This window comes from Drosophila navojoa, chromosome X (assembly GCF_054131105.1).
Source record: "Drosophila navojoa isolate 15081-1374.11 chromosome X, UAZ_NAV_1.0, whole genome shotgun sequence".
Taxonomy (NCBI): domain Eukaryota; kingdom Metazoa; phylum Arthropoda; class Insecta; order Diptera; family Drosophilidae; genus Drosophila; species Drosophila navojoa.
The window spans coordinates 11,163,076-11,173,163 of NC_142895.1; the positions used below are offsets into that span (position 1 = coordinate 11,163,076).

General features: G+C 46.4%; 2 protein-coding genes across 10 annotated transcripts in view; both read left to right on the forward strand.

Annotated features, from left to right (window-relative positions):
• Positions 1–5,458, forward strand: part of inaE (inactivation no afterpotential E) — a 29,455-nt gene extending 23,997 nt beyond the window's left edge. For all 9 annotated transcript variants that reach the window (XM_089263429.1, XM_089263432.1, XM_089263430.1 and 6 more), the window contains one exon: positions 3,146–5,458. In XM_089263429.1, the coding sequence (XP_089119555.1) occupies positions 3,146–5,179 (2,034 nt within the window). In that variant the 3' untranslated portion in view covers positions 5,180–5,458. The remainder of the gene's footprint in view (positions 1–3,145) is intronic.
• Positions 5,459–5,867: 409 nt separating this feature from the next.
• LOC108655714 (uncharacterized) lies at positions 5,868–9,357 on the forward strand. The gene is made up of 3 exons (XM_018107493.3): positions 5,868–6,082; positions 6,142–6,944; positions 7,005–9,357. Exons 1-3 carry the CDS (start codon positions 6,004–6,006, stop codon positions 9,228–9,230), a joined length of 3,108 nt encoding a protein of 1,035 aa, XP_017962982.2. The 5' UTR covers positions 5,868–6,003; the 3' UTR covers positions 9,231–9,357.
• The last annotated feature ends 731 nt before the right edge of the window (positions 9,358–10,088 follow it).

A 10,088-nucleotide genomic window follows, 5' to 3' on the forward strand; every position in this document is an offset into this window, starting at 1 on the left:
ATATATCTATATCTCTATATATATAAATCTGTATATATATTTAGTGAATAGTTTCTAGCATATTTAGCGCACACTGATTTAGTTTAGTCAAGCATATATATGTATATATATATATATATATTTGTATGTATATATACATATGTGCTTACCCTAACTATTAAGTGTAATGTTAAGGTGTCGAGCGTTAGCTTCAATTGCAACACAAAACACGCCCATGTCCCATGTGCGCCGCCCCCAATCAAACAGTCTGCCTACCGCCCCGCCCACGCCAATGCCTATGCCTTTGCCAGCAAGCAGCACACACGCTTGCAACAACAACAACAACAACTACTACAACAACAACAACAACAACAACAACTAGCTAATCGCTAATTTATGTTTCAGTTTTCAATTGTTTACACTTCGATATGTACAATATTTGATTTGAATCTTATGTTTTTAATGACACATACATATGAATATGTATTTATATTCTCACTGATTAGCTCGTTAGTTAGTTACTACTTAGTTAGTTAGTCTCTCGACTCACTGCATTATTTATTTGCTTCAATTTGTAATTTATTTATGGCCTAAGCTCAATTTTTAATGTTTATCTGTCTTAAATTAAGTTAAACTGTGTATTTTGCATTTGACTTTAATGTTTTTTTATTGTTATTATAATTATTATTATTTTTAATTGTTTATTTTCAATGTATTTATATTTATATTTATATGTTTTACTAAATATGTGTACACACAATATTTAAAAAAAAAAAGACCAAAGTTTTTTTTCTTTCAAATGGGTAAAAGTCGTTAAAAGCGGCTCGAGATGGCTTCAGCTTGAATGGGTTGTTATAATAGATGGTAAACTATAGAGATATATGAAAATATAGGAGTACATGGTGCTATCTGAGGTGATATAGATAAGTGGAATAAAATAGAGCTGTATGGAAAATGGGAGCAGTATGGAATTATAGACTGTATTGAAAATTGGAAAGAAATATGGTATAGAGTATAGACTACTAGATAATATGAAATATTAATTTATAAAGGAAATGCAAATGTAGTTAAAACTTAAGAGTTTAAAGTACGTTCGTATTTAAGATTTAAAAAACTTTCCAAATAGCCCAAACAAGGTTACTCTGAAAATATATAGTTATATATTTTTATATTTTTTGATCAAGAATTAATTCCAGATAACAATTTTTTGTTAAGCCAGAGCGACAAAGGCCTTCAGGCATAATTTAAAGTAATATATCTATAGTAATATATCTAAAAGTTTCATAAAAGTTTTCAAGCTATTTGAAAGTGAGCGAAGAACTGTCAACAGTCAATTAGTTGCTAGAAGAGCTTAGTTAGGATTAGGCTAACTTCAGAGTAACTCTTTGGTAAACATGCTAGAATCACTTTTTTTATAGATTAAAGATATAGTTGCTTTGCCTCTTTTCTTTCTCAGTCACAAGCTATGGATTATAATTTGTTCGTTATGCGTTTCTATTTAAAATTTTTCGTTTTTGGCAAGTGTCTTTGTTTATTTGCCACAACTCGAGACAACACGACGGAATCTGGGGCATCTCCAACATCTCGAGACATACACGAACGAGCGAATTGATTAGACTAATGGAACACCGAAACGCTGCATGGGAATGTTTGTTTGTTGTGAAGCTTTGTGTGCCAGCAAATGCGATAGTTAATTAGTTGATTACATTCACCTGTTTTTTTTTTTTGTCCAAATACATTTTTACTGCTAGTTGTGTGTGTGAACAGTCAAGTCAAGTAAAGCCGAGTAACGCCCGTGACTAAGTATGTTTAGGCAGGCTGTCAGGTGAACAAATCGCTCGCTCGATTTGCGTATGGAGATCTTGTTGACAATTCATCAAAAATATCAATAAGAAATTTGCTAAATCTTTAACAAATGAATTTAATTGTTTATTTTTGTTTGTTTGTTTGTTTGTTGTTAACACGATATGTTCAACTATGCCACATGTGTACATATGTACTAACGGTCAAACTGATAAACGATAAACGATAATCGATATACGATAACTGATAAACGATTAACGCTAAACGATATGCGATGTGGGCGTTCAGGTCGTGTCTTGTAGAGATCGTAACGTAAAGGCATGTACTGCTCGTAAATGTAAAGATAACACGACAATAACAACAACAACAAGTTCGACAACACAAAATACCGATACCAGGTACAGCTGCCAACTACTTAAAAAAGACTTACAAAACTTTCCATTTTGCTCTTGTTCAAATAATATTAAAAAAACAAAACAGAAATCAATCAAAATACAAGTCTCTATCTCTCTCTCTCTCTTTTTCTCTCTATCTCTCTCTGTCTCTTTATAAATATATTTACATTACTATACATACATATATATATGTATATACGCATATATATGCATGTATATATATATAATGTCTTGATCCTACCTAACCAAACAAGTTTTATACAATTTTCGTTTCATTGCCTCTCCAATAAAACTATCTAAATGTAATTCTATTCTCAATACTTTGTATGTACTCAACTATCGCCATGGTATCGCGTGTCTCGTGACACGAGACACGCGTCATATGCACATACATACATAGTACACTGTGTCATTGTCAGCAACAAGAAACGCCCATTCCAATCAGATCACACGTCCTGGTACTTTTCACGTCCATCCAATTTGGAAACCCATTCAGCTCTTTTCGTATACCTACATACATATGTACATACTAATTTAGATATGTTATTACCAAACGTTCTCGATAATCCATTCTACTAAACTATGCCTTCAGCTCTCACTCTCTGTGTCTGTCTCTGTCTCTGTCTCTGTCTCTCTCTGTCTCTCTCTCTCTGTCGCTCAGGCTTCCACTCACGCACGCGCTTTCGCTCACTCACAAGAACAAAAAATAATAACATTTCCTTTATATATTGTACATACATACATACATGTGTAGCTGTTAATGGTCGTTGTGTGTATGTAATTGTGCAATTGTATGTGTAGATCTCAACTATAACTGCACACACACACACACACACACACCCAAGCATACACATACTTGCTTACATGCGAGAAGCCGTTACGCTTGCTGCTCTGATCGAGGCGCTAACATGTTCTCTCTCTCTCTCTCTCTCTCTCTGTCTGTCTCTTTCGTTGCCCAACACTGGCAGGTTGTAACGACTAGCGGCCCACGCAAGCCCCAGCGCCAGACCTCAAATGCATTCTCCACCACATCGATGGACCAGGACGACGATCAGCAGCCCGACCAGGAGCCCAGCCACGATACGGATCCAAATCCAAATCCGGATACGGCTCGTCACTTTGCCGGCGCCGGCAGCTTAGCGCAGCAGGAGCTGATCGGTGCACCGCACTGCAAACGTCCGGCGGACAGTTCCTATTCGAATTTGAGCAACTGCATCATGCTGACGCCCACGGCCCAGCACAAGCTCTGCCTGGAGACGTCGTTCACCAATCTGCAGCATCAGCTGGAGCAGCGCACGGCTCAGCCGCTGGCCGGCAGCAAGGCCTCGTCCATAGCGGGCAGCATCTTTGGGCGCAGCCAGCTCAGCTCCACCACCACTCCATATGACATATCAAGCGTCCTGGACGACAGCATCACCACGGTGACCACAATGCGCAAGAGTCCCTGCTCCATGCTTAGCGAGACGACAACGGTGCTGCTCAATGCCGAGGCTAGCGAGACGCCACGGCTGCGCGCCGTCGCCTTCGACATGGCGCCCACGCCGCCGCCGTCGCTGGCGGAGATGCAGCCGCTGGCGCGGCAGCACTCGGAGCGCAAGCCGCGCTCCCTGCCGCTGACGCAGGCGCTGCGGCGCGCCTCGCTGGCCGGCCAGGCCGTGGACCTGCTGCACGACGACTGGTACGGCCTGGCGCCGCTGGCCAGTCCGGAGACCTTGTCCGAGATCTCGAGCGTATCCTCGCGCAGCAGCGTTCCCATCAGCTTGGCCAACAGCGTTGAGCGTTATCTGCAGCACATGGGCGTGGGCATGGGCATGGGCGCGGCCGGGGTGCCCAAGGTGCCGCTGGAGGACATATTCGAGTCGCAGCTGCACACGCCCAAGGTGATGCGTCGTGCGCCCAAGTTCAGCGAGAATCTGTCCGGCTGTGCGGAGGACACACGCAACCTGGACCAGTACAAGCGGCTGGGCCGTGTCTTTGTCACGTTTCCGCGCATCTTCCCCGAGCCGGGCGCCCACCACCACCAGCAGCTGCAGTACAAGCACAGCCTGGGCCTGGACTCCAACTCCAGCGACGACAGCTTCGAGTCGGCGCACAGCCTTCATCGGCTGCAGCTGCCGGCGGCGGTGCCGTGCGCGGCCAACTCCAAGTCGGCCGATCAGCTGGACGAGGAGGCGCACTCCTCGCCCGCCAAGAAGCTCACGTTCAGCGACAGCAACATCCTGGCCGACGAGCACTGCCTGCGCCTCTGTCCCCACTGTCCCTGTCGGCGCGATGGACGCGATTGCTGCACGCGCTCCGCGCACGATCATCAGCAGTGCGCCAAGGTGGAGGCGGCAACGGCGGCGACGTCGACAGCCGCATCGATGGCAACGGCAACGGTTGGCTCCACGGACACCAACAGCAGCTTCTACAGCGCCAACTCGCAAACATCGCTGGAACAGTTTGCCACGCCCAGCCGGCAGCAGCAGCAGCAGCAGCAGGAGCCAGCGAAGCTGAACGGCGGCCATGCACTCAACGAGATCCTTATACGTCCAGGTGTGCTGGAATCGCACTTTCCCGTCTACGCCGGCGCCGCCGCCGCTCAGCCAGAGACGCCGGCCATTGTGGCGCCGGCATCGCCCTCGCCCCTGAGCAATGGCGCCAGCAAGAGGGCCGATGTGGTTGGTGGACGCGTGCGCAAGCGTCTGTCCTCCGAGGAGTTTGTGTTCGCGCGCAGCGAGGATCTTCCCATTTTAGTACAAATTGGTGATAGGAACAACAGCAGCGGCGGCTCGCCCTCGACCCGGAAGCAGCGGCGCGGCTGCTGCGTTTATCCCGTTGGCAATAGCATTCGTGTTGCCGGCGCCGATGTGGACGCTGCTGCTGCGACTGCCGTCAACGCTGCCGCCTTTCCCACGTCCATTAGCAAATACTCCCGTACTCGCGTCACCGCGGCGGCAGCGGCAGCAGCGGCGGCAGCGACTGCAAAGCAAGGAATAGAAAATAGTGAAAGTAATGTTTAATAAGAATAAATATATATATAGTTAAATAAGTGTAGTTGAATGCAGTACCTAAGCAACCGCAACCGTAACCGTAACCGTAATCGTAATCGCAACTGAAACCAAGAGATTATTCAATTTTATTTGCGATGTGCACCAAATGAATAGAGAGCAAAACTAATTGAAATTACAATATCGCATACATACCAACAATATAAAGCATGTAAACACAGCGTTTAACATGAATAAATGCAATATACAAATATTTTTTGTGCTAGACGCAAAAATAAGGTTTTAATAAAATGTTTTCAATAAAAAACGTTAAAAAATGCAGAAAAAAGAAATTTGAAAAAGCATCGACATTTTGCCAGTGTAATCGAAGTGGTTTTATTAATTTACTCGATAATTGAGGCATTCATTACCGAAAACGTCAATCGTTTCTTTAATACAGTAACAATCGATAATTCCTACATAGCCCAATGTTATGTCTATGAATACAAAATAGCCAACAAATCAAGAATTGATGATTTTCATTTAGACGATTCAAGACTCTGCGGAAAAATTGAGCTTTATTTAAATTTAGATAATTTAAAATTGTCGATACGTATATTCGCGCCCCGATAGCGCACAGTCGCTAACACGATGGTTGCTCGATTGCTGCTAACTATCGACAGGTTTTCGAGATGAGCAAATAACAGCTGTTCACTAACAATGCAAACTTCTCAGCTCTAGTATTTGAAATCAGTGCTGCTTTATTTAAGTCGTTTTTTGTATGTAATTAGTGGCAATATTAAAATGAAAATATAAATCAGTTTGCTAAGGACTTTCAACATTGATACGACGCAAAAATGTCTCTCTTTCCGGCATACGACGGTGACAAATCTAAAAAAAATTCAAATTCCAATGCGAAGAACTTGGAAACATCAGGTTTAATATTTATTATTTTACAATTAATGTAAACTATTCAAATACTCATTTCTAATTAGCCCATGCCAATGTTGATTGGCAGCGCAATCAGAGCTTCGAGGTGCCAGCACAGCGCTGTGTTAATGCGCCCTTTTATATTCGTCCCTTGGGCTCGGACTCGGGCTCAGGCTCAGGCTCAGGTTCAGGTTCACGTTTAAGTTCGGGCGCCAGCGCGCGCTCAGTCGCTGTCCCAGAGGCGGGCTCAGGCGCCAACTTGGAGTCGAGCCTAGACTCGGACACAGACCAGTCAGACTCCAGCTCGGGATCAGGCTCTAGCTCTAAGCCGAAGGAGGACCAATCCGATTCCTCAACGGATTCGGACTGCAGCCTTCCCAAAAAGAAAGCTCAGCGTCGCTCGCTAGAATTCGATGGCGATGTGAAATACTATGTGGACAAATTGGCTGCTAATTACCACCTTCTATGGAAGACATTGCCAGCTTTCACACGCCCCAAATACTTAGTAAATATGCGACGCTTGATTGATCCCATGCAGCTGCGCCACAGGGATAACCAAAAGAGAAAACGTTCACGTCTGAGCAAATCCACTTCGCACAAGGAGCCAAAACTGAGCTCCAAAGAGATTGCGAAGAAGACGCAGCGCATCCAAGAGCTGCAGAGCTTGCTGGCCAACGAGCCGCAACAACTTGACTCGTGGCTCGAATTGCATCAGCTGCTAGCCAGCACTGTCACCAAGAGCAATCGCCTGGCCATCGCCGAACAGCAGATGCACAAGCTCGAAACGGCGCTCACGCATCATGAGGGTAACGAGATGTTGTTGAAGCTCTACGTGGAGACGGCCATAGCCACATATTCGGATAGTCAGGTGGGTGGAGGCCGTTAGATAGCTAGCCGATTGATCTACTAATGCACCCTTCCCTTCCAGGTGGCCTCCAAGCTCGAGGAGATGCTGAAACGCACACCCTACGAGTTCATCCTGTGGAAGGCCCTCATCATGACCACACAAGGCTCAATGGCGCGCTGCACTGTGCCGGATGTGCTGCTAACCTATGAGCTCTGCATGGAACGCATGCAACGCAAGCACTTGGACAAGCGCCCGCTATCGCCGCGCCAATCGGATGAGCTAATGATGAAGCTATTCCACAATTGTGTCCTGTTCATGCGACAATCCGGACATTTCGACCAGATGTTTGCGCTGCTCAAATTGGTGCTGAACTTGAATTTAAAGAATGATAACCTGAAGTGCCTTAGTGCGTGCGAGGAAAACGAGGCGCCACTTATCGAGTACGAGGAGCTGGTACTACGCTCCGGCATGCCAATGCACGAGATTTGGACACGTGTCGAGCGGCTGCGTCAGTCCTATAATTTTCTACCCTATTCGGAGATGGTTGCGAACCCCCGCGACTGGCAGCGTTGCATCGAGCCCATGCAAGTCTCCCCCTTCCTGTTCCCCATGAAGTGCGTGGAGAGCGGCATGCAGCTGCTGCTCCTGGTCATGCAGATGATGAAGCTTCCGTTCGTTCGCACCGATTGCCTGGCGGAGCGCTTGTGCTCACGTATAGATCAGATTGGGGATTCGGAGGCCATCGAGACTCTGCTCGTCGAAATGGGTGATCGCTTCACCTACTCGCTGCCCAGGCACAGCAGTGGCCTAGACTACAGCACAGCCGTGATACAGATGGCCAAGCAGCTGGCCACCAGCCCCACCTTTATGTCACATGCCATCGGCCACGAGCTCTATGTGGATTGCATTGCCCAGACGTTGCTCGCGTGCAGCGATGGCCTGCAGGACAGTTCGCAGCGTTTGGTCTTTCTCCTACTTTATATCCGCTTCGAGCGCCTGCGCCTGACAATGCTGAAGATAGGCGGCCAACTGAAGGCGGAGCAGTGTGTCCAGGCCAGGCAGCGCTTGCGCGATCTGCTCATGCGGCCGGCTAATAAGGAAATCACCTGCCTCTACACCGAGATGGCCATCACCGAGTATGAGACAGCGCCCAATAACGAGAATGTGGAGCGCAGCAGCAAGATCTTAAATATTATATTGGGCACGTCGCCGGACTACCAGGACACCCAGATGGTGCAGGCGCTTGTGGTGCGTGTTGAGCTGCTGCTGGCCCAGGAGAAGAGGACCGAGGCCCTCCATTTACTCAAATGCCTGGCCCTGGGCAAGAGCCCGAGCAGCCGCCCCGACGAGATTATAGCCACGCCGGATGAACTAGTCCAGTGCAGCACCCGGTTGCTGGATGCCGCTTTGGCGGCAATGAGGGAGCAAGCTGGTGGGGCTGTGGATCCCATGCCACTGTGCGATTACTTTGCACCAAATCGTGTGGTCCTGCTGCTGCGCACACATTGTCTGATGCTCTGCCTGCTGAACGAGGTGGACAAAGCCTTCGAGCTGCTGGACCGGCTGCTGGCAGAGCCACATTTCGCGCTGGAGCCGAAGGAGCTGGAGCGCACACGCTGTCGTTTTCTGCGGGAGCAGGTGCGCGAGCTGCAGCTGCTGTTGGTGTTCCACATTCCCAGCCGGCATAACACGCTGGGTCGCCGCTTGCGTACCGTGCTGGAGCCGGCGCTGGTGGAGTTTCCGCGCAATATGGCCTTTCTGCATCGCTGGTCCGAGCTGTGGACTTTGCCATGGTACAAGCTGCGCTCGCGCCTCATCCAGTGCAAGGTGGGCATCCTGTCGGTGCTGCACCTGATCATCGCGGCGCATATGCGTTTCAGTCAGTACTTCAGCCGGAGGGGCGATGTGGAAGAAGATGTGCAAAGCGCACAGCAGAATCAGCGGCTGCTCCAGTATAATCGCTCGCTGAACATATTCGAGACTTTTCTGCCCACCAATCCGCATCGCTCCGCGGAGGAGGCCGATCAGTATTGGATTCTTCGTCGCAACTCCTTGTACTGGCGTCTCTATTTGCGCTGTCTGTCCACGGAGCAAACTAGCTTTGAACGCAGCAAACGCTGCCTTCTGATGGCCCTAGACGAGTGTCCATGGGACAAGTCGCTCTACATGGAGGGGATTACGTCTGTGCCGCAGGAAACAAGCAATATGCAGGATATTATGATTGAGAAGGAGGTGCGCATTTTCGCTCTGCCCGATGAGCTCAGTGTGTTGCGCGACGCAAATCAAAAAAATATAAGCAAGTACTAAGAAATAAGTATTTTAATTCCATAACATAAATAGAACATAACTGTTGTAATTCGTTGTGACCCAAGCATACAAAAATAGACAAAACGTTGAACTGGATTAAAAATAAAATGCATTTGTATATTTTCAATTGACAATTACTTGGCGCCAAGTAAATTTAACGTGACCATGAAAGAGTGGAGTAGAAATCCAGAAAAATACTGAATGTATTGCAAAAAAGCTTTCATATGTGGATCGTGAAAGCTTTTTCGGCGCTGCCGAAGGTGGCAATAAAGGCCGAGTTGAGGTAAAAAGCTTGAGGAAGATAAAATAAATTAAATTTTTTAAATATTTAGGTGAACAAATAAAAACAGTTAATGGCACTCTAAGAAATGAATGTGCTATTAACTGTATAGAGGGAAGAATAAAAGAGTAAATGGTCAGCTTATAGTATACTTTTGAGGATAATCTCTTTTGGTTATTATTATTTAAAAAAAAATATATTTGTTAAGCACACTTCTAATCTGTACTTATAAATTTGACTAGCAATCAATTTTAAATTACATATGCTCGATCTGAGAGATTTTGATCATTTTCGTTTAAATGCCCTTTTGAGAACTTTGAGCTTTCCAGCCCTAAAATAAAATTTACTCAGCAGTTCAGTAGCCACAAAAAATCATTAGCTAAAGTGCATGATATAATTTTCAAATTTAAGCGCCAGCAGCTGCAGCAACATTCGAATGCTTACCCACCCCTCGACGCATTTGAGTATAAGAGTGCGCGCGGCGGCGGCGAGAGCAACATTCAAAAATATTGCGTATACGACATGCAGGCAAAGCTCTTAAAGCTTGCGCTCAAAACAAATGAAACAAACCAAACAAA